Source organism: Piliocolobus tephrosceles, chromosome 9 (assembly GCF_002776525.5).
Source record: "Piliocolobus tephrosceles isolate RC106 chromosome 9, ASM277652v3, whole genome shotgun sequence".
NCBI lineage: Eukaryota > Metazoa > Chordata > Mammalia > Primates > Cercopithecidae > Piliocolobus > Piliocolobus tephrosceles.
Window position 1 is genome coordinate 65,403,480 of NC_045442.1, and position 22,430 is coordinate 65,425,909.

At 47.0% G+C, this 22,430-nt stretch overlaps 2 protein-coding genes across 2 annotated transcripts in view; both read left to right on the forward strand.

Annotated features, from left to right (window-relative positions):
- The window catches only part of SUPV3L1 (Suv3 like RNA helicase), a 29,538-nt gene extending 28,638 nt beyond the window's left edge, over window positions 1-900 (forward strand). Inside the window, exon 15 of the mRNA XM_023205049.2 lies at window positions 401-900. Within this exon, the coding sequence (XP_023060817.1) occupies window positions 401-836 (436 nt within the window). The 3' untranslated portion in view covers window positions 837-900. The remainder of the gene's footprint in view (window positions 1-400) is intronic.
- Window positions 901-21,520: 20,620 nt separating this feature from the next.
- Window positions 21,521-22,430, forward strand: part of HKDC1 (hexokinase domain containing 1) — a 39,444-nt gene continuing 38,534 nt past the window's right edge. Inside the window, exon 1 of the mRNA XM_023204778.3 lies at window positions 21,521-21,749. Coding sequence (XP_023060546.2) covers window positions 21,701-21,749 — 49 coding nt within the window. The 5' untranslated portion in view covers window positions 21,521-21,700. The remainder of the gene's footprint in view (window positions 21,750-22,430) is intronic.

The window sequence follows — 22,430 nt, forward strand, 5'->3', positions numbered from 1 at the left end:
CCAAAAGCACTGGTATCACCTGGGGGCTTGTTAGAACTAAAGAGTATCAGGCCCATCCCTGACTTGATCAGATTCTGCATTTTAATAAGATCCCTGGGTGATTCACTTGTCCATTATCATTTGAGAAGTCCTGTTCTAGGCCAGTGATTCTTAAAGGAGGGGCATGTCCCTCTCTAGGAGTATATCAGAGTCTGTCGAGGTATAGTGCTGACCCTTCCTCAGGATGACATATTCCTCGGATGTGTGGGGGCAGAAATAAAGGTTGAGCAAAGGCACTGAAGAGAGTTTGCAAAAAGAACATTTAGAATTAATCAATGTCAAGATGTAGGTGTGCCATTGAGAGTAGTCCAGTGACTGCGATAAGAGCTGTTGCCATAATGCTAATGTGTCTTTTTCCCAGCTACCGATTTATGGATATGTTTCCAGATGCCAGCCTTATTCGAGATCTCCAGAAGGAACTAGATGGTATTATCCAAGATGGTGTGCACAATATCACTAAATTGATTAAAGTGTCTGAGACGCATAAGCTGTTGAATTTGGAGGGCTTTCCATCAGTGAGCCAGTCACGATTGTCAGGAACCTTAAAGAGCCAAGCTAGAAGGACACGTAGCACCAAAGCTCTAGGGAGTAAAGCTACTGAGCCACCCAGCCCCGATGCAGGAGAGCTGTCCCTTGCTTCCAGGTTGGTGCAGCAAGGACTCCTCACTCCAGACATGCTGAAACAGCTCGAAAAAGAGTGGATGACACAACAGACTGAACGCAGCAAAGAAAGAACAGAGTCTGGGACTCATCCAAAAGGGACGAGAAGAAAGAAGAAGGAACCTAATTCGGACTAGTTTTCTGTTCCTGTTTTTTTTTTTTTAATTTAATTTTGCAAATAAAAATCTATTTTGAATCCTTTTTCCTCATATGCATTTACTCCCTGCTCTAGTATTGTGGCTATCTGGTACTGGGAGTTTTTTGGTGTGGGGGGTGTGTGTGTGTGTGTGGTTTTTTTTTTTTGCACAGAAAAATCACTCTTGGCTAAACTATTTTGTTTTTTTTTTTTTCAGCATTTAGAAAATACTAGGATATCATAGAGGTTTAATTTAAATCTTTATATAATGGCCATTTGTAGAATAGTACTGAGACAGTGCACCATAAGGAACTCTGCATGGGAATAAAATCATTTTGGTGAATCGTTTGACCAGCTTCCTATGCCGTGCTAAGGATGTCGTGGATGGAATTCTTTGACAAACATTGCTGTCTATTGTACCCATATACCAGAGGCTATTTAGGTGCTGGAAATATGCAGTAAGCAAGACTGGCAATGTTCTACCCTTATGGATCTCATATTTGGTAGGAGAGACAGGAACAGGTTAACAAATCATGTCCACAGTGTCTGGAATATAGCAGAAGCAAAATCAGTCTTTGTGAGATGAATGGGTGTAATTTTAGAGAAGACTGCTAGAAAGAAGTAGAATAAGTAAAGAGTGATGCTGGGTGGCAAGGATGGGCTGTTTTAGGTAGGGTGGTCTTCCCTTGTCCAAAGGCCAGTCTGATGCATAGTGGCCTATGCTTGTCCAACGAAGTTTTCAACCCTGTTCAGAAACCTAGCTAAAAGGGGTTTAAAGGTGGAAGCTTTGGAATTAGACAGATGTGGTTCCTTTTCTTATCACTCACAGCTTAGTAGCCTTGCCATCTCTGGGCTTGATCTCACATTTGAAGAAAATGGTCAGTACGTTCACTTAGAGTTGTTTTGGAGGTTAAATGTGATCATGTGCCATTTAGCACAGGGCCTGGCACACAGGAAGCATTTTATTACATAAATGAACCCGAAGGTTTGGGTCCAGTCTGGGCTGTGAATTGAGCTCTCAGATTATTCTGACAACTGAACTAATTTCTTGAGCAACCATTGAATTGAGGCTGACATCACAGTAGGGATTAAATATGATTTGATTCAAATTGGATGAGGGAACGTAGCCAGATTTGCAACCTCTCTCTGCTTTTTTCTTCGGTAGTTTAGAGGTGACATTTAACTGGAGATGACAATCTTCATTCTGACCTTTGCCTTCATGGAAATAAAGGCTAAGTGGGTGGCACTCACTCTGTATCCGCCTTGCTTATGGATAAACTAGTGAAATGCCTGGAAGGGCTTATCTCTTGATATTCTGCAACGAGGCAACTGCGGCTTCTAAAATTTGCTTACCCCTGTGACTTACACCATAGCAGACATAATCATTCTTGTCCAGATGGTTACAAGAAATATCTATGAACTGAACCAAATAGTGGATTTGGTCCCATTGTATTTAAGTAATGGGGTACATCACTTATAGTGCTGTTAACTCTCCTGTTTTCTCCAGTTTGGGGGCCAGAGTTGATAAGTCAGAGAAAAGACTTAGGCAAGACACTTAAAAACTAAGGCAAGTGAAAGAAAAGTCCTGAATATGTTCAATAAGGAAGCGGCTGGGTGCAGTGGCTCATGCCTGTAATCCCAGCACTTTGGGAGACCAAGGCAGGAAGATGGCTTGAGGCCAGGAGTTTGAGACCAGCTTGGGCAACACAGTGAGACCCCATCTCTACAAAAATTTTTAAAAATTAGCCAGGTGTGGTGCCGTTCACCAGTAGTACAGCTACTTGGGAGGCTGGGGTGGAAGCTGCAGTGAGCAGTGATCATGCCACTGCATTCCAGCCTGGACAACAGAGCGAGACCTTGTCTCTAAATAAATAAGTAAATAAGTTAAAGCCTCAAATAAGAGAGGTGGAGGTGGGAGGTGCTGTAAGGGAAGGGTTGCTTGAACATTTAGCTAATGAGCATTTATAAATAGTGATAGTTTGCCCTTTCAGGCCTCCTTCCCTTGGAGGAAAAGGAGGGCACTCTGGTTAGAAGAGCCTAAAGAAAAGATGGCAGCATGTGAAGCAAAACAGGAAAAGTAGAATTGGAGTGGCCCTGGAGAATTCTCTTCAGTGTACCTAAAATTGTCACCAAGAAAGCAGCCTAGTCTTCCTTCTCTGCAACAAGCTTGACATGTCACTTATCTTTCTTTGTGGGCTTCAGGGCCAGCTAAATTCCAGGCGTTCATTTCCATTTCACTATGGTCATGTTGCTCTTTCTGAAAGCCCTTTCCTATCCTTGCAGTCTTCTCACAGATTTTGAAGGACTTGCCTGAGAGCCCTCCTTGGATTATTATGGATTCCACTGAACTTAAACATGGGATGTGGACTAAGGCTTAGAGACTATCACTATACAGACCTGGTAATCTAATAAAATGTGGTTAGAAAATGACTGAGAATAATATCCAGTGACTTGTAATGTTTTGTATGTTATATATGTGGAAGAGTATAAATCTGCAAAATGAAACTCTTGAAAAGTGACTGTAAGTCACAAATATATACAACTATTATCACAAATCAGAGTCTCTTATGACTCAAAACTGAGAATCTGTAATTATGATGCAGCCGTTCTGTGTATGTCTAACTCAAACCTATTAGGATGCAATGAAAAGTAGAGGTTTGCTAAGGGACAGGCAAATGGATAAGGGAATCATGCTGAGATTTCCCTCCCCTGTTTCAAAACTTTAAAATACACAAACCTGGCTGGGTGCAGTGGCTCACGCCTGTAATCCCAACACTTTGGGAGGCCAAGGCAGACAGATTGCTTGAGCTCAGAAGTTCAGGACCAGCCTGGGCAACATGGCAAAACACCGTCTCTACAAAAAAAGAAAAAATTAGCCAGGCATGTTGGTGTGCGCCTGTAGTCCCAGCTACCCGAGAGGCTAAGGTGGGAGGATCACTTGAGCCCAGGAGGCAGAGGTTGCAGTGAGCTGAGAAGGTACCACTACACTCCAACCCGGGCAACAGTACCAGACCCTGTCTCAAAAAAAAAAAAAAAAAAAATAGATAGACCAGGCGCGGTGGCTCAAGCCTGTAATCCCAGCACTTTGGGAGGCCAAGACGGGCGGATCATGAGGTCAGGAGATCGAGACCATCCTGGCTAACACGGTGAAACCCCGTCTCTACTAAAACATATAAAAAACTAGCCGGGCGAGGTGGCGGGCGCCTGTAGTCCCAGCTACTCGGGAGGCTGAGGCAGGAGAATGGCGTGAACCCGGGAGGTGGAGCTGGCAGTGAGCTGAGATCCGGCCACTGCACTCCAGCCTGTGCGACAGAGTGCGACTCTGTCTCAAAAAACAAACAAATATACAAACAAACAAAAAGAAAACAACCTCTGCTTCCCAAGTTCAAGCAATTCTCCTGCCTCTGCCTCCTGAGTAGCTGGGATTACAAGCATGCACCACCATACCCAGCTAATTTTGTATTTTTAGTAGAGACTGGGTCTCACCATGTTGGCCAGGCTGACCTCAGGTGATCCCAAAGTGCTAGTGTGAGCCACCATGCCTGGCAGTATCTGTAAGGTTTTTTTTGTCTCTTTTTGTTTTTGAGATGGAGTTTTGCTCTTGTTGCCCAGGCTGGAGTGCAATGGTGCGATCTCAGCTCACTGCAACCTCTGCCTCCTGGGTTCAAGCAATTCTCCTGCTTCAGCCTCCAGAATAGCTGGGACTACAGGTGCCCACCACGACAGCCGGCTAATTTTGTATTTTTAGTAGAGATGGACTTTTGCCATGTTAGCCAGGCTGGTCTTGAACTTCTGACCTCAGGAGGTCCACCCACCTCAGCCTCCCAAAGTGCTGGGATTACAGGCGTGAGCCACCACACCTGGCCTGTAGGGTGTTTTAAACATAAACTTAAAAAAAAAAAAAAGGATGGTTTTAGATTTGCAGAAAAAATGCAAAGATAATACAAAGAATTTCCATATACCCAACACATTTCTCCCATTAACATCTTACATTTCTCCTATTAACATCTTACGTTAGTGTGGTACATTTGTTATCATTAATGAACCAAGACTGATGCATTATTATTAACTAAAGGCCACAGGTTGTTTAGATCCCCTTAGTTTTTACCCAGTGGCCTTCTGCTCTTTTGGATCCCATCCAGAACACCACATGACATTCAGTCGTCTCCTTAGGCTCCTCTTGGCTGTGACAGTTTCTCAGACTTGCTGTTGATCATCTCAACAGCTTTGAGTACTAGTCATGTATTCTATAGACTCTTCCTCAGTTGGGATTTGTCTGATGTTTTTCTTACGATCAGAGTAGGGTTTGGGTTTTGGGAGAAAGAACCCAGAGGTAAGGTGCCAGTCTTACCACCTCATACCACGGATCTATACTGTCAACATGACTTCACCCTGCTGAGGTTGACCTTCACCACGTGCCTGAAGACACGTGTCAGGTTTCTTCACTGTCATGTTACTCTTTTCTCATTTTCCATACTGAACTCTCTGGAAAGAGTCACTGTGTACACCGTGCTCCACCTCTTTGAGGGTGGAGTATCTGTGTACATTCTTCTGCATGGGAGATTGGTCCTTCCTCCCTTACTTATATATTTATGCAATTATTTGTTTGTATCAGTATAGGCTAATGGAAATGTAGACTTTGGGTTACAATCCAATCTACTTTATCTTGCTCAATTTTTTCTTGTTTCTTTTTTTTAACACTCCTATCAATGTTTTCTAGCTTTGGTTATTGGAACACTTTCACTTTCAGTTGGCTCCTGGGTTCCTTTGACGCATCCGTACCATTTGGTTTTTGTTTTGTTGATTACTTGCTTCCCTTCTGGCACTACAAGATGCACCAGGACCATCTTGTATAGACCTGGTTCTTTGATCTGGGCACTAGGTGTGCTTGTTGCTACTGGGTGTCATTGCTTCTAGGGTTTCTCAGCTGACAAAGCAAGGACATATGCATGTGTATACTAAACTATATGCACATGTCTTTAAATCTTTATATAAGCATATATGTATAGCCATCTATGTCTATATCGAGCTAAACATGAGTTTATACTGATGTCCTCAATTCTAATCCAGTGACATGGATCATTCTAGCCTTCTCCCCTGCTTGAAGCCTCTCACTCCAACAGCAAGAAACCTCCCTCTCGCCATCCACCATCCATGTAGTTAATTGTTCAATTCCAGCATTCTGGTGTAGTGGTTTCAGAATTGTAAAGGGTGCTCTTGCAGGAAGCAACTTTATCAATCAGAATACAGTGCTACATACATTTCCTTTTAATTGTAGTCTTACTCTATTAATTTCCAAAGTTTCTTAGGGCAGCATATTTTCCCTCCCCTTCCCCTTCAGTGAGGCTATTTCACACATTCGCAACACAGTTAGACTCTCATGTCACAGTCTGTGTTGCATCGCTGACCTCCTAAATGTTTTTTTGAAAGTATGTACATTAAAGTTCATTCTTTGTGCTGTCACATTCTATGGATTTTGAAAGTGTGTCATGCATTTGCCATTACAGTGTCATACAGAATAGTTTCACTGACCTAAAAATGCCCTTGTGTTTCACTTATTCAGCATCCCCCACCTTTCCGAATCCCTGGCCACTACCAATTTGTTTACTGTCTCTGTAGCTTTCCCTTTTCCACAGCTGTGGGTTTGGGTTTATTTTTTTTCCCCCCTGAGATGGAGTCTGGGTCCATCGTCCAAGCTTGAGTGCAGTGAGGCAGTCTCAGCTCATTGCAAAATCCGCCCCCCAGGTTCAAGCTATTCTTGTGCTTCAGTCTCCTGGGTAGCTGGGATTAGAGGTGTCCACCACCATGCCTGGCTAATTTTTTTTGTATTTTTAGTAGGGATGGGGGTTTCACCACGTTTGCCAGGCTGGTCTCGAACTCCTGACCTCAAATGATCCACCCGCCTTGGCCTCCCAAAATGCTGGGATTACAGGGATGAGCCACCGTGCCTGGTCAAGCTTTTTTATATAGCTTTTTAACCAGTCTCCTGTTTTGAACTCTATGTCTTGCCCCTGAGGCTCTGATTCCTGAGCATTTTTAGAGTTTTACAAATGTCACAGCTCCCTTCTCAGCCGAGTCACTCTCTGCGGGCACTCAGGTTTCAGTGTTTCCTCTACTAAGCGATTACTTCCGTGAGCTTCCTGTCTTCCAGAATTATGTTAAGATCTCTTATCGGTCACTGTTTCCTTTCTCTTGTCCTTGTAGGTTAATGCCATGCTAAACCAGAAGTCTCGTTTGCTTTGAAAAGTTAGTTATTTTGTGCAATTGCAGTTGTAAATATGCTGAAAAATGTTAAAAGTCATATGAACCGCATTTTCTTGTTCGGCTTTTCTTTCCTCGATACGTGTTTTGCAAATATGACCCTTAATGTACAGTTATGATTTAGAAATTGTGTCAGAATTTCTTCCTGAGCATTCCCTATCTTCGGTTCGGAATAAACCTGTAAAATGATTAGTAGCATTCTTTTGAAACTTGCTGAGGTTAGCATTTCTGTTTCATTTGTGGCTGCTCCCAAAGAGACACCATTGTAACTGTGACCACTGGCAGCGTTTGGAAGTTTCTACATTGGTTTTCTTATTATGGAAGTTCGCTCTCTCTCACATAGTTTCTGATTCTTTTGCAGCAAGTGAAGTACCAGCAGGTCAGATTGATTTATGTTATGACAACTTAACTTTGGCCTTACCATTAAAAAGAATACAGGGCAGAATTAAGAACTGTTTTATTTAGTAACAGGGATAGAATTTCCATAAAATTCCCAACTGTTCAATTCCAGCATATGGAACAGGTACCTTCTGATGGTTTACGATCATGCCCTACTGAGTGGACTAGAAGGTCTGCATACATTTTCTTATCCCAAGAGACCAAGTGGGATGAGCTGAAGAGGGGTCCCTAGCCAGGGAAAGGCTGAGCTTCAGGAGATGCTTTTAAGGGAGGAGACCACTACTACTCCTGCTGCCCTCCTCCCCACACCTTGCCTAGTTCAAAGACAGGAGAAAAGAGAGAGAGAAACAAAAGTAAGATAAATAGCCAGACAACCTTGGCACCACCACCCAGTCCTAGGAGTTAAACAAAGTAATAATAATAACATCAACCCCTGGCCTAAACTACTTGTGTTATCTGTAAATTCCAGACACTGTAGGAAAAAGCATTGTAAAACTTTCTGTTCTGTTAACTGATGCATGTAGCCCCCAGTCACGTTTCCCACGCTTGCTCGATTTATCACGACCCTTTCACGTGGACCCCTTAAAGTTGTAAGCCTTTAAAAAGGCCAAATATTTCTTTCTCGGGGAGCTCGGCTCTTAAGACGCGAGTCTGCTGATGCTCCCGGCCGAATAAAAAACCTCTTCCTTCTTTAATCCGGTGTCTGAGGAGTTTTGTCTGCGGCTCGTCCTGCTACACTTTCAGTGTGCCCACTGTAGACCACATGCCTTCCTTGTGTGATAATTTGCTTTCTTTCTCATTTTGACCACTGACGTAGCTATGAAGTTTTTACAGATATGAATATAGACTTGGACCTTTACCTGCAGTTTAACAAAAGCCAAAGTGGGAGCCCAGGTCCTGTGCACTTTCCACTGTGTTAGCCAGAGCTTAGGGCCAGTTTTCCAGCGTAGACCCCATGTCTCCCCGTGCCTTGTTTCCAGCCTAGCCAGTGTAGCACAGCGGGCAAGCAAGAACTCTGGAGCTAGACTGCCTGCGTTCAAATCTCGATTTCACCGTGTCCCAGCTGGGCTCTGTGCCTCGGTTTCTCCATGTGTAAAATAGGGAGAATGATAGTTACTGTGGAATCAATATCTCAGGACATCTAGTAAACCCCATTGGGAAGTGTTTGCTAAATAAACAGGTAAATTTTACTGGACTTCTAGTCCTCCCACCATCCTCAGCATGTAAAGGAAAACAGATATTACCTTTGAGCCTTGCCAGAACGGACCGTGTAGATTGAAGTGGAGCTCTATGAAATGGAGATGTGTCTAGAGATGGGAGAGTCCCCTTCTCACATGGAAGATTTGGGCCAGATGGGTGATGCGCTTCAGCTAAAATGTCACTTGTCAGTGTCGGCCCTCAAATGGGTGTTCTTAAGCAAAATCCAACTACTTATAAGATTCAAACCTAGGTATCCTTGAATAGCCAATAGAGCTTTAGTAAAGGTGAAAAATCCCAAGACTTGAATTGGAGTAATCAGATGAGGAATGGTAAAATAACCTAATTATTTTGTCTTGATTCTAGAAAGTGAGGGGGCTGAGCTAGATGACTCCAAATGCATGTGATCTCTGTAATCATTAAACTTCCTGGTTTAGTCACCTTAGGCCTGGAATGTAGACGCTAATGTGCTCAGATTAAAAATGGAATGATGCAATAGATGAAAATCCTCTGGTGTCATTTGCCCAATTAAAATTCCAAGGGCTGCCTCTCTGACTCACACAAGCAACCGTGAGATTGCAGAGATCTTTGGTTATGGTTTGCATCCTTTTGACCACTGGCTACTGTAACCTCTTATTCCTATGGTGAACAAATCAATGACAGTTGGTGCATACTGCACGGCCAAGGTTACTTTTTTTTTTTTTTTTTGAGATGGAGTCTCACTCTGTTGCCCAGGCTGGAGTGCAGAGTGCGATCTCGGCTCACAGCAACCTCCACCTCCTGGGTTTAAACAATTCTCCTACCTCTGCTTCCCGAGTAGCTGGGATTGCAGGCACCTGTCACCATGCCCAGGTAATTTTTGCATTTTTAGTAGAGATGGGGTTTCACCATGTTGGCCAGGCTGGTCTCGAACTCCTGACCTCAGGCGATCTGCCCACCTCCCACCTTAGCCTCCCAAAGTGCTGAGATTACAGGTGTGAGCCACTGTGCCTGGCCCAGGTTACTTTTTAAATGGGGGAATTAAATGTTGGGTGTGGTGACACAAGCCTGTAGTCCCAGCTACTTAGGAGGCTGAAGCCAGAGGATCACTTGAGCCCAGGAGTTCGAATCCAGCCTGGGCAATGTAGCGAGACTCTGTTTCTGAAACACATCAACTAGTGGGGGAATTAAGATAAATAATGTCATCACTTATGGCAGATGGCCTTCCCAGGATGTTATCCTCAGTGAGCGTGGACTAGGGCCTAGCGTGCCCATTTCAGAATACCAACAGTTCTACCTGGTTTGGGAAACTGAATGGTTTGGGGAACTAAAGGTCAATCTTTGTTTGCTTGTGTAATAAAGGAGAAAGCTAAAAGTCATAGTCTGAGGGTAAATGGACTGAAAAGGATGGGGATGATCAATCTGGGAGACAGTTTTAATATGCTTATATCAATCGGAAAAAAGCATCTGAAGTAGTTTTAACCGAGCCTCCTCTGCACTGTGGGCTTAAGTGAGACCTGATGGCTCATCCACATGGCGATGGGTGGAGAGCACTGAATTCCAGCTCCTCAGAAGGCTAAGGCAGGAGAATTGCTCGAACCCAGGAGGTGGAGGTTGCAGTGAGCCGAGATTGAGTCATTATACTCCAGCCTGGGCAACAGAGTGAGACTCTGTCTCAAAAAGAAAAAGAAAAAGATAAAGAAATTCTTAACAACCCAACAGAATGCTGCTGCTACTAATAGTTATCAATTGCGTATCTACTGAGTATCTATTGCGTGGAGAAAGCAGGGCTGGAGAGCCAATGTCATGTATTATGAGCTGGGCACTGGAATCAAACTCCAGTGATCACGTCACCTTTCTGGTCCTCGATTTTTTCATCTATAAAATAAGAGTGGGCCAGAGGCAGTGGCTCATGCCTGTAATTCCAACATTTTGGGAGACTGAGGTGGGTAAATCACTTGAGCCCAGGAGTTTAAGACCAGCCTGGGCAACATGGCAAAACCCCATCTCTACAAAAATACAAAAATTAGCTGGGCATGGTGCCACATGCCTGTAGTCCCAGCTACCCTGGGGACTGAGGTGGGAGGATCACCTGAGCCCCCAGAAGGTTGAGGTTGCAGCGACTCATGATTCCACCACTGCATTCCAGCCTGGGGGACAAATGAGACCCTGTCTAAAAAATAATTATAACAATAGTAATAAAAACAAAATGGGATTGGTACATGCTCCGTCCATGTTAGCCGCTATTGTTAACACTGCTGTTTTTTGTTTCATTAGCCAGCCAATGACTGTGGGAAGAGTGCAAGGTTGATTGTACCTGCATATTGGGTGCTTTCTGGGTCCTTCTCATGCCAAGTAAGATGAGTGAGAAGTGAATGAATAAAACACCTCAGTGGCCTGAGACATTTCTCTCTCTTTCTCTCTTTTTCTTTTTTGAGATGAAGTTTGCTCTTGTCACCCAGGCTGGAGTGCAATGGCACGATCTCAGCTCGCTGCAACCTGTGCCTCCCAGGTTCAAGTGATTCTCCTGCTTCAGCCTCCCAAGTAGCTGGGATTACAGGCACCTGCCACCACTCCCAGTTAAGGTTTTTGTATTTTTAGTAGAGATGGGGTTTCACCATGTTGGCCAGGCTGGTCTCCAACTCCTGACCTCAGGTGATCCGCCAGCCTCGGCCTCCCCAAGTGCTGAGATTACAGGCGTGAGCCGCTGCACCTGACTGGACTGAGACATTTCTTAACTGTGACTTCCTTCTCTCCAGCAGTGATTCCCAGTGAGCACTGGTGACTTCAGTTCACTCTTTCTCAGGAATATTTTTTTCTGGGTCACTACCTGTGAACTAAAGGTTTTCTGGCTTAACATTGCGAATAGGTAAACATTTATTGATCATTTTCTGTTAACCATGGGCTATTAGTTAAGAGATCTGATCTGTCACAAATGGAAGAATCTGCCCCAACATTCTTGAAATCCGGTTGACCAGGACGATGTTTAGTTTTAGTTAGGACAGCGCTTCTGAGGAGCAGGGGGTCACAGAGTCATGCCACCGGCATAAAAGACTAGAGAAAAGCCTGGGACTGCAAATGTGCAGAGCAGCTCCACTGGCTGAAGGTTGGCTTTGTTTAATGCCCAACTTTTCAGAAGATTTTCCTCGGCTGAGTGGGCTTGGTGGATCCCCGGTTTGAGAGGGTTGCTTAGCAATGAGATTTGGTGGCACCCAATTCTCAAGTAGTCAAGCAGCCCATCAATTCCCTGCTTCCCCCTCCACCAACCCTCAGCAACCATCCAGAGTCTCCTATTAGACAATCAAGTGCGTGCCAGAGGGAGGGACTAAAGGTGGGGGCGAAGTTTAATCATTGAACCAAGCAGGCTGGAGGTATTTAGTCCGCAGCACCTCGCTCCCCGGTAGGTCTGCCAGCCTGGACTGGAGGTGTGCAACACTCCAGAGTCGTGGGAGTGAACACTGCACAGGAATCTCTGTCCATCTCAGGAGAAACCAGACTGGGGGAAAATGTTTGCGGTCCACTTGATGGCATTTTACTTCAGCAAGCTGAAGGAGGATCAGATCAAGAAGGTAAGGAGGGCCCACGAAGCTGAGAGATGCCCAGCTCCTTCTTCATGGACAAAACTGATTCCCTTAAAAAAAAAAAAAAATCAGAAGGGAGTTACGAGAGCTTATTAGAGAAGACACTGGGAGCATGTGAGCAGTAAAAGAGGCACTGAGGGTAGCGGGAGTACTTCTCCCACACTCCGGGGCATTGCATTACTGTCCGGAACCTTACATTTCACTCGGAACTTCCTGGCAGGTACTGGATGCGGAAGGGGGTGAGGAGAGTCTTTGGAAAGCTTGAAGAGGATTGTGTTTGTTGTAAGGGATGTTTGCTCGGAAAGGCCACACAGGCGAGGAGAATCATTTTCAAAGAAGTTTTAAGAACTGTTGGGGCAGAAGGCTGGGCCAGTGGCTCAAGCCTGTCATCCCAGCACTTTGGGAGGCCGAGGTAGGCGGATCACCTGAGGTCAGGAGTTTGAGACCAGCCTGGCCAACATGGTGAAACCCCATCTCAACTAAAAATACAAAAATTAGCCGGGTGTGGTGGCAGGCGCCTGTAATCCCAGCTACTCAGGAGACTGAGGCAGGAGAATCGCTTGAACCCGGGAGGTCGAGGTTGCAGTGAGCCGAGATCGTGCCACTGCATTTCAGCCTAGGGGACAAGAGCGAGACTTCATCTCAAAAAAAAAAAAAAAAAAAAAAAAAAAAAAAAAAAAAAAGAGCTATTGGGCAGATCTGTTTATTCATGTATTTGAAAGCATATAAATGTGGGCAGCAAGAGGGTGTGAGTTGTAATAGACAGTAACTGAAATATCTATTATTGGCACCTGCTATTTGCCACATCACTATTCATAGTGTGCATTATTTTGTCACTTTGCTCAGGGAACTTGTCTACTAAATTCATTGCAAAGTGGGCTGGTTAAAGGTTGCCAAGGGTCAACGGGAGGGAACCAGGGTTCTTTCCAGGCAGCTAAAATGAGCCCAGTCTGCTACTCTGGCCACACCAGCTGGCTGTCAGGGCCCTGAGCAAAAAACATCTCTCAGTGTTCAGATGACAGAAGTCCTCCTAGCAGGAGGACTTAGCCAAGGTCACCAAGTATTTAGGATGGAATGAGGATTAAACCCAAGTTGGCTGACTCTTCCTTCAGTGCTCTTTCTGCTGTGCCATGATGCCCTCCTGCTTTTCAAAATGAGCAAGGAGGCCGGGCGCTGTGGCTCACGGCTGTAATCTCCGTACTCTGGGAGGCTGAGATGAGCAGATCTCATCTCAAACTTGAGGCCAGGAGTTTGAGACCAGCCTGGGCAACATGGAGAAACCCCATCTCTACAAAACATGTAAAAATTAGCCAGGCATGGTGGTGCGTGCCTACAGTCCCAACTACTCAGGAGGCTGCGGTGGGAGGATGGCTTGAGTCCGGGAGATTGCGCTACTGCACTCCAGCCTGGGTGACAGAGTGAGACCCTGTCTGAAAAAAAAGGAAAGAAAAGAAAAAAGAAGGCCAAGCATGGTGGCTCATGCCTATAATCCCAGCACTTTGGGAGGCGGAGGTGGATGGATCACCTGAAGTCAGGAGGTCGAGACCAGCCGCCTGGCCAACATGGTAAAACCCTGTGTCTACTAAAAAATTCAAAAATTAGCCAGGCGTGGTGGTGTGTGCCTGTAATCCCAGCTACTCAGGAGGCTGAGGCAGGAGAATCGCTTGAATCCGGGAGGCAGAGGTTGCAGTGAGCTGAGATCGTGCCATTGCACCCCAGCCTGGGCAAGAGAATGAGACTCCCTCTCAAAACAAAACAAAACAAAACAAGACAGAGAGACAGAGAGAGAGAGAGGAAGTGTGGCCCCTTATAGCCCTCAGGTACTTGGTGGGCTAAACTCCCGCTAAATTCTATTCATTAGAGAGTTGAGTTAGAGGTGGTAGCCAATTTAAAAACACGGTAAAGCAATCAAGTGTTGATTAGATTCACAGAGCCCTCTACTGGCTACTTAAGGAGGTGCTGTCTAGGAATCCACTTTCTTTTGTTACCTGCTTAGTAAAGAAAGATACAACTTGCACCGTGTCTCTCCCACTCCCAAGGGGGAATCTTTGGAGCCCTGAAACCTTTGATTCTGCAAACTTATTTCATTTCCTTGGGCCCCTTTGTGTTGGTTAACCTTTTGTACCCTAGATCAGGCGGGCCATGTCTGTCCACAAGCCCAGGTGCAGGCTCAGGAGCAGCCTGTGATGGGAAATGCAGCCTCTGCTGATGGGCTCCAGTTCCTTCTGGAAGGACAGTCAGCCTTTTTCAATGCCTGGAGCTGACCTCCCTCTCCCCGTGGGAGGTGAGAAAGTTGGAAGCACTTTTACAGCCACCTTAAGCAAGTGCCCCAGGAAGTGTCCGGGGTAGTGTGGGAGGCTGGTTTATGGCTGCTGGGCTGAGTCATGGTTCTGAGAACACTCCTCCCAACACAGGGTGAAAACACACCCGGTCAAAAGGCACAGCTCTTTTCTCTGCGGTCGGGCGGTGAGTCCCCTTCTTTGTCTCTGTGCTTCCTGCCTCTAGAATTGTCCAGATCCTGGGCCAGACTTGCCTGCAAGGGTTACTACTGAGACCCTGGAACAATTTCTAAAAATCTCCCATACCAGCATGGAAACAAAAATAAAACAAAATGAAAAAAGGAACATAGAAACCACTCTGACAGATTCTTTCCCAATTCAATATATTGACATTATTTGACCTATTGATAGCACCAGGCCAGACCTGGTCGCTGACCTGCAGATTGTTCAATCCATAGGACAACTGGGAGGTTTTCAATGTGTATTTTTTACAGCTCTGTATGTCAACATTACAAAAAGTGGAAATGTTACTTATAATTCCACCTTTAATTTACTTCTAATCTCAAACACTTTCATATTTGCTGGGTGGAAGCCTTCCTAGTTTTTCTTCATCCTGTATGTTTTTAGTTATGTTTATAAGTTACATACAGTTCTGAACTGCTTCCCTCACTTACTGTTGTAGTGTAACCACTTATGTAGATTGCTTCATTATCATCATAATTATCATTGCAATGTCTTCCTAATATCCTATCAAGTGGATGTGCCATAATGTATTTAACCTTTTCCCTCTTGTTGGACATTTGGATACTTTCTTTTTTTTTTTTTTTGAGATGGAGTCTCGCTCTGTCGCCCAGGCTGGAGCGCAGTGGCTCAATCTCGGCTCACTGCAAGGTCCGCCTCCCGGGCTCACACCATTCTCCTGCCTCAGCCTCCTGAGTAGCTGAGACTATAGGCGCCCGCCACTGCACCCAGCTAATTTTTTGTATTTTTAGTAGAGACGGAGTTTCACCGTGTTAGCCAGGATGGTCTCGATCTCCTGACCTCGTGATCTGCCCGTCTCGGCCTCCCAAAGTGCTGGGATTACAGGCGTGAGCCACCGCGCCCGGCCATATTTGGATACTTTCAAAAACATTTTTAATAATTAAAATATTAGGCTGGACGAGGTGGCTTATGCCTGTAATCCCAGCACGTTGGGAGGCTGAGGCAGGATGATCACTTGCCTCCAGGAGCTCGACAGCAGCCTGGGTAACACAGAGAGACCTGTCTCTACAAAAAATACAAAAATTAGCTGGGCATGGTGGCAGATGCCTGTAGTCCCAACTACTTGGGAGGCTGAGGTGGCAGGATCACTTGAGCCCGGGAGGTCGAGGTTGTAGTGAGCTGTGATTGCACCATTGCACTCCACCAGCCTGGGCAACAGAGCAAGACCCTGTCTCAAAAATAAAATAAAAGTATTGTTATGATAAACCTTGGTAGAGGTTTTTTGTTTTTTGTTTTTTTGTTTTTTTTTTTTGAGACAGAGTCTTGCTCTGTCACCCAGGCTGGAGTGCAATGGTGCGATCTTGGCTCACTGCAACCTCTGCCTCCTGGGTTCAAGTGATTCTCCTGCCTCAGCCTCCCAAGTAGCTGGGATTACAGGTGCCAGCCACCATGCCTGGATAATTTTTGTATTTTTAGTTGAGACAGAGTTTCACCAGCTTGACCAGGCTGGTCTCGACCTCCTGGCCTCAGGTGATCCACTCACCTCGGCCTCCCAAAGTGCTGGGATTACAGGTGTGAGCCACTGCACCCGGCTTTGGTAGAGATTTATGGTTCTCCATAGTCAGGATTATTTCCTGAGAATAGGTTCCGGAAATGAAAGCCCTGGGTCAAAGAGCGGAATCTTTTTATGACTCTCGATTCATAATGTGAGACCTTTGGACTAGATGACCTCTAAGACCCCTCCAGCTCCCACCTTCTGTAATTCAGCAGCTCTGAGTCTTGAATGTTTGAATTTGCTCTTTCTTTCTTTCTTTTTTTTTTTTTTTTTGAGACAGAGTCTCGCTCTGTCGCCCAGGCTGGAGTGCAGTGGCCAGATCTCAGCTCACTGCCAGCTCCACCTCCTGGGTTTACGCCATTCTCCTGCCTCAGCTTCCCGTGTAGCTGGGACTACAGGCGCCGCCACCTCGCCCGGCTAGTTTTTCTTCGTATTTTTAGTAGAGATGGGGTTTCACCGCGTTAGCCAGGATGGTCTCGATCTCCTGACCTCGTGATCTGCCCGTCTCGGCCTCCCAAAGTGCTGGGATTACAGGCTTGAGCCACCGCGCCCGGCCTGAATTTGCTCTTTCTAAGTGAAACGCACTGCTGGTTGGCTTTCTTGCTTAGAAGATATCTCTCATGATGGTTTGTGCGTCTCTCCAAAAGTGGGCTTGGTTTTCTGCAGCTCCGGTCCTCTCCCTTAGTGCCTGGGACGCGTGTCCCTGGTTATACATACCCCACATGACTTGTTTGGATTGGAAATAGGTGCTTTTTGTCCCACCATATGTTTCACTTTTCCTTTCTAAAAACTGTTCCTGGTGCTGTGGGAGATACAGAAAATCAACAAGAAACTGTTACTGAGTTGACATTCTTTCGGTCATAACCTTAACTTACTGAAAGAGCAGCAGCAAACCAAGTGCTCGATGACCCCGTTAAGCCCCAGTCGCAAATGACTCCAACTGGGCGTCAAAAAGCAGGACTTACACAGAAGAGATAATATTGTGTGGATGCCTGGAGTTTTTAATACTCTCAGGCTAAGCAAAAATGATCAGTAGGTTCAGGGGCACTGTGTGAGGGCCCTTCGGGTAGGAAAGAATCAAGTTCGGTTCCCACGTAGAACGTCCCACCCTTCCCCAACCCCAGTTACTTGGGTCACGTCCTTTGCATCCAGTTTTCTTGGTTTGTGTGCGGCTGTGCCAACCAATTAGTCATAAACAGCCTTAGGGGAGCAGGAAGTCCTTAATGAAGCCTGACCTGGTTCCATCCTGTTTTCTCAAATATGCTGAAAGCTCAATTGTCCTTTTTTGCTAATGGCTGTCTGATGATTTTCTGATCTTTCTCTGGCCCCCGAGTCCCTGGAGCCGTGGGACCATTTCAGTGTCTTGGGTCTTTTCATTGTCACGGGACTGAGCTGGGTCCTAGCCTCTGAGGCCTGGCGGATGGCCGGGGCCCTGTCCCAGCCTGAAGGTAATGTGAGCCCTGTGCATTTGGTGTAATTTGTCTGTCAGGCTTATGCACTCCCCACAGAGCTGTGAGCCAAAGCTATGTTACAGTCCCACATAGCCGCAGCTCTGCAGCCCTCTCCCCTCACCTCTCACTTGGGGACAAGACCTTTGGCCTTATGTGGCTGCCTCAAAGGGATGCCGTGGCGATGAGAATAGGTGACACACATGGACCCACTTTGCAGACAGTAGCACGTGTTCTTCACCCTGGATAAAATGCCCTTTCACCAGGAATGTGCCGGGATAGAGCCTCGTGTCACCTGGAGGGTGGAGAGTGCTCAGTATAGAAACAAGGCTGGCAAGGATGGGGTGCATATGCCCCTGTCTCTCCTCCTGCCCCCATCAGTAATCCAACCCAGTGAGCCTGGGGCTCCAGACTGCCAGCACCAATTGATTAGTGCTAATTAGTGTGAGGGAGGAAGCTTTGCTGCCATCCCTGATGTGACTTATTACTGTCAAGAGGACTGAGTATAGCCATGGTGATTTGTGTAACTTCCCTCCTTTGGGTATGGTCTTCTGTCCCTGTTTCCTGGTTACATGAGTGAGATCCACTCATTATCAATAGCAATTTGAGCTGACTTTAAAAATTCAGCTTGGGCCGGGCGCGGTGGCTCAAGCCTGTAATCCCAGCACTTTGGGAGGCCGAGACGGGCGGATCACGAGGTCAGGAGATCGAGACCATCCTGGCTAACACGGTGAAACCCCGTCTTTTCTAAAAAATACAAAAAACTAGCCGGGTGAGGTGGCGGGCGCCTGTGGTCCCAGCTACTCGGGAGGCTGAGGCAGGAGAATGGCGTAAACCCGGGAGGCGGAGCTTGCAGTGAGCTGAGATCCGGCCACTGCACTCCAGCCTGGGCGACAGAGCGAGACTCCGTCTCAAAAAAAAAAAAAAAAAAATCAGCTTTATCTTAACTAGAACACCTCAGTTAAACCAAAATAGACATTTATGGCTGGGTGAGGTGGCTCATGCTTGTAATCCCAGCACTTCAGGAGGCCCAGGCATGTGGATCACTTGAGGTCAGGAGTTCAAGACCAGCCTGGCTAGCATAGTGAAACCCCATCTCTACTAAAAATACAAAAAAAAAAAAAAGAAGTGGTCGGATGTGGTGGCACCTGCCTGTAGTATCAGCTACTCAGAAGGCTGAGGCAGGAGGATCGCTTGAACCTGGGAGGTGGAGGTTGCCGTGAGCCGAGATCTCACCACTGCACTCCAGCCTGGGCAACAGAGTGAGACTCTGTCACAAAAAAAGGTTGGGGGGGGGGGGGGGAATTTAAAGGACTAGATTTTAGGCATTGCTTTTGGAATTTGAATTTACTTCTGAGCTTCCTAGCAGCCAATAAACAAAGAGAAACCTGTTTGGCTATATCTGTGATCATCATTGGATGAAAGAAAGCTTCCATGTTTAGGAATCTACGATTCAAGCTCTAGCTGGCCTTTTTCGGTGGAGAGGAATGGGGCACTGATGAGGGCCCTGAACTGGAAATCAGAAACCCTGAATCCTTCTCAGTTTCTGCCTCTCCCTTGTCTCATCCGAATAATGGGGGAATCATTTTCTCCTCAGAGTCTGCCCTTCAGAGGAGTGACTCCACACCTTCTCAGCCTTCCGTTCCATTCTGCTTTCCCAACTCCCTTCCCTGTCCTCTGCCTGATGAGGGGTCAGATAGGGAGCCTTTGGGAATCCACATCTCGATGCTGTCCCCGGAGTCAGGAACACAGCTTGCTGAGGGATGTCGGGGTTTCGGCCTCGGCTGGAGGGCGAGGGCCCCTAGCAGCGCCCCCTGGTGGCGGTGTCTGTTCCAGGTGGACAGGTTCCTGTATCACATGCGGCTCTCCGATGACACCCTTTTGGACATCATGAGGCGGTTCCGGGCCGAGATGGAGAAGGGCTTGGCGAAGGACACCAACCCCACGGCCGCGGTGAAGATGCTGCCCACCTTCGTCAGGGCCATTCCTGATGGTTCCGGTGAGTGCAGTCGTCCGCTGCCAGGGTCCCTGGCTCCTCTTGGCTGATGGGTATCTAAAGTACCTAAGATTTGCCCCGTACCTTGGCTTCTCTCTCTAGCCCTCTCTTTGCCGTCCCCCCCCCCCCACCCCTCTGTGCTTCAGTCCTGCTGAATCCCTCCTGGTTCTGCAGCCCCAAGGCACCTTGGCTTCTCTGCCCATAGTGGTCTCACACCTCTGCTCCCTCTCCTCCCGGAGCATCTCCGTGTTCTTCCCTGGTGAGCATCAACATGGCTTTTCCATCTCAGCGTCGCGGTCCTTGCCTCCATCTAGGAAGTATCCCGTGCTGGGCTGGGTGCTTGTCAGGGCACTTGTCACTTTGCAGTGTCCCCCACTCTGAGTCTCCACCAAATTAACCACTCAATCCATGGGTCCAAGGTCTCACTCACCACAGTGTTCCCAGCACCTAGTAGTGTGCTGGGTGCATGCCAGGCTCTGATATATTTGTCGAATGAGTAATAAATGGCGCTGGCTCCTAGTTATCTAAATTCTAGGCCATAGAGTATGAGTAATGGAAGCAAGAATGATGTAGTGGAAATCATATTCAATGATCATTCAACAAACCTAGGTCTGAGGCCCAGCTCTGTCACTCTCAGTGACCCAAGGCAAGTGTTTAGCCTCAGTTTGCCCATCTGTAGAATGAGAAATGGCCCATGTATCTGTTTCCTATGGCTGCTGTGAGTATTGCCACAATCCCAGTGGCTGAAAGCAATCAAATATATTCTCTGACAGTTCTGGTGGACGGAAGTTTGCAATGGCTCTCACTGGGCTAAAATTCAGGTGTCGGCAGGGCTGCGTTCCTTCTGGAAGCTTGAGGGGAGAATCCGTTTCCTTGACTTTTCCAGCTTCGAGAGGCCACCTGCATCCTTGAAGCATGCCCCTTTCTGTTCTCAAAGCCAGCAGTGTAGCCTCTTCAGGTCCCTCTCTGACCTGACCTTCTGCCTCCTTTCAACATTTAAAGATCCTGTGATCACATTAGTCATGCTTAGATAATCCCGGATAATCTCCCAACCTGAAGGTCAGCTGATGAGCAGTTTTGATCCCATCTGCAACCTTAATTCCCTTTTGCCTTGCACCCTCAGATATTCACAGGATCTGGGGATTAGGATATGAGCATCTTTGTGGAGGGGTGGGGTGGACATTGTTTTGCCTACAATGGTCTAGAACTCTCTGGAGAGGATCTATGAGGTCCAATCCAACTCTTCCATTCTCAGCCTCTGGATGAAGCCATAAGAGGGAAAAGGGCTGCTACTGGCCAGGTGCGGTGGCTCACGCCTATAATCCCAGCACTTCGGGAGGCCAAGGAGGGCAGATCACTTGAGGTCAGAAGCTCGAGACTAGCCTGGCCAACATGGTGAAACCCCACCTGTACTAAAAATACAACAATTAGCCAGGTGTGATGGCATGCACCTGTAATCCCAGCTACTCGGGAGGCTGAGGCAGGAGAATCGCTTGAATCTGGAAGGCGGAGGTTGCAGTCAGCCGAGATTGCACCATTGCACTCCAGCCTGGGTGACACAGCGAGACTCCATCAAAAAAGAAAGAAAGAGAGAAAGAGAGGAAAGAAAGAGCGAGAAAGAAAAAAGAAAGAAAGAAAGAAAGAAAGAAAGAAAGAAAGAAAGAAAGAGAGAGAAAGAAAGAGGGCTGCCATTTACTCAGTAACCACTGCAGTCGTGGGGTGCTAGAGACTCGCTGAGCCACATATTTCCTGTGACAACCCTGTTCAGACAGAACCACCAAGGATCAAGGGGTTTCTCCCGTGTCAGGGTCCCAGTGCCCAAACCGAGTTCGTGAAAGAACCTTGGGGCTCTTGCCCCAAGGGACGAGGGACCTCTGGGCCCAGGGACCTCAGCACAACAGAATCACTGGCCAGATGCTTTGTGTGGCAAGAGCAGGGACTGAGGTTTGGGAGCTCTCAGGCGGCTTTGATGGAATTAGCTGCGTTCTGGACCTCTCTGGAGCAATGCCTGGATCAAGGTAGCTTGGCTCTGCTGGTTGAGAGGCCCTGGGACACTGCACTGGGAAAGGCCCTGTGCCCTCACTTGTGGGTAGGTGCTTGGGGTGGACAGTGCCCTGTCCTGGAGGGATGTGAGCTTCGGAGAGAGACAGCCCTACTTTGAAATCTTGGCTCTGTCCTTGCCACAGCTTGACAACAGTGCTGGAACGTGTCGACAGGGCCCCTGGGGCCCCTGGGAGGAAGCACCTGAGTCATGTGGGGAGCACCAGGGCTAAGTCCGCCTGGCTTCGTGGACTGCGGCCCCTCCTCCAGATACGGACAAGGTGTGTCCCCAGAAGCAAGGGAAGGTGGCCTTTGAGGGTCTAGAGGCTCCGGGACAGGCGGTGTCCTCCCGGCCCTAGCTGCTTCTGAAGGTTCAGAAGTGAAAGTAACTAAGTCACAGAAGCTCTCTCTTCCTTAGCCAGGGAGACGCCCAGCTCCCCATCCCCGTCTCCGCAGGGCCTCTCACCACACAAAGCATCTCGCCAGTGATTCTGTTGTGCTGAGGTCCCGGGGTCCAGAGTTCCTAATAAGCCAGGTGTTCTTGGTAAATCCCGGCACCGTATATGATTGTCAGGATTGAATGAGATCATGTGGATGGCATGCTTTAAAATCTCTAAAATCTTGTCCCAAGTCCTCCATAGCTCCTGTGAGCTGGTCAT